This window comes from Sesamum indicum, unplaced genomic scaffold (genome assembly GCF_000512975.1).
Source record: "Sesamum indicum cultivar Zhongzhi No. 13 unplaced genomic scaffold, S_indicum_v1.0 scaffold00177, whole genome shotgun sequence".
Lineage (NCBI taxonomy): Eukaryota > Viridiplantae > Streptophyta > Magnoliopsida > Lamiales > Pedaliaceae > Sesamum > Sesamum indicum.
In genome coordinates, this window is record NW_011628077.1 from 119,303 (window position 1) to 120,791 (window position 1,489).

Sequence of the window (1,489 nt, forward strand, 5' to 3'; positions counted from 1 at the left end):
TTGAATAGCAAATTGGTTATCTTGATTTTTGTGGTTGAGTTCACTGCTTGTTCTGAGATCTTTGTTGGATTCAAGAATTCAGTTATCAGAAGGATAGCCATGATCGGGCTTGGTTATCATAATCTTGGATGCCAACTTGTCATTTGGTGATCATCAGCTTTGGTTGATAGATGTTGAACGTTGAACATGAGACGTCTATTTACCTGTGTTTATCTTTACCATGAACCCATCTGGTTAACAGTTTAGGTTGTCTCGTTCATGTGTGGATGAACAAGTGACGAATGTGTTATACACGCAATTTCGCAGAATGATCAATTATTCGGTAAGTGGTTTATCACATGTACGTGGTCGGTCAAATTTGGTTTCAACAGAAAGTTATCTCGTAAATCTCTTGAGGAGTTTGTGTAGACAACCTATGCAAATGATGTATGGTGGTTGGGCAGCTCTCAGGTGTGAAGGTCTTTAGTGTGGGCGTTTGGTCAATGTGATTTCATTATCAATTCTGAAATTGGTTCAAGTAGTTGTATACATAATGCATCCAACAAATCACAAATGGTAGAGACTGAATACTCTGATTATTCGTGTCAATAACTTGCAATATTACAAAGTTTGATGCGTCGGATAAATTACTTATTTTACACCGCATTCAACACATTATGGCATTGCCTCCCGATCCATTGTTCGTCGCATGTATTTCTACAACTGAATGAATTATTCTTTAGTATATCTTCAAAAATAGATATTAAGAATTAATAAATATATCTGTATGTAGACTTATTTTTGTAATATTGCACTAATATCTTAATAAACCAATTGCCAATATACTTATACATGTTTGCGACCGTAACCCTTTTTAAATTTTGAAGGAATTTATCAGATTTCATATAGTGCTATATATATCAACGGTTCAAAAGATAGTACTGATTAGAGATATATGCTTATATAATATATGCATATATATCAACGGTCCTCCCATAGCTTGGGACTGTAGAATCCATGACCATCTATTTATTTCATTAACTTCTGTGGAGATTGAGTTTTTACGGTTTATTAATGCTCTTTAATTCTCCAAAATCCTATTGCTTCAGTTTATTCATTTACAATAATTTCACATACATAAAATGTGAAATACACAAATATAAGATTTAGATGGGATCTAAAATAGCGGCTATGATTCCACCATGAAAATTCAAAAAAAAAAAAAAGGAAAATATTATATTTATTGCGTAGTACGAGGTATAACAATGATGACAATAACAATATAATATGAGGAAAATTGCAATATGTAGTGAGTAAAATTATACATGCAAAGCTCACCAACTGAAGTTCGTGAAGCCATGCAATTTTATTGCAAGAATATTACTAAAATCCCATGTAGTAGTAAATTTATGTGCAGGAAAATGAAGCCTCATGTCTCATGGTTCTTCCCATCCCCCATCTCCACCACCATACCCGGAACCGTAACCTGATCCACTGCCGTACCCGGACC

General features: G+C 34.2%; 1 protein-coding gene across 1 annotated transcript in view; it reads right to left on the reverse strand.

Moving 5' to 3' along the window:
- Positions 1-1,195: 1,195 nt before the first annotated feature.
- LOC105179596 (putative glycine-rich cell wall structural protein 1) overlaps positions 1,196-1,489 on the reverse strand; it is a gene marked incomplete in the record, with an annotated part of 999 nt that continues 705 nt past the window's right edge. The window contains 1 exon segment of the mRNA XM_011103233.2: positions 1,196-1,489. Coding sequence (XP_011101535.1) covers positions 1,416-1,489 — 74 coding nt within the window.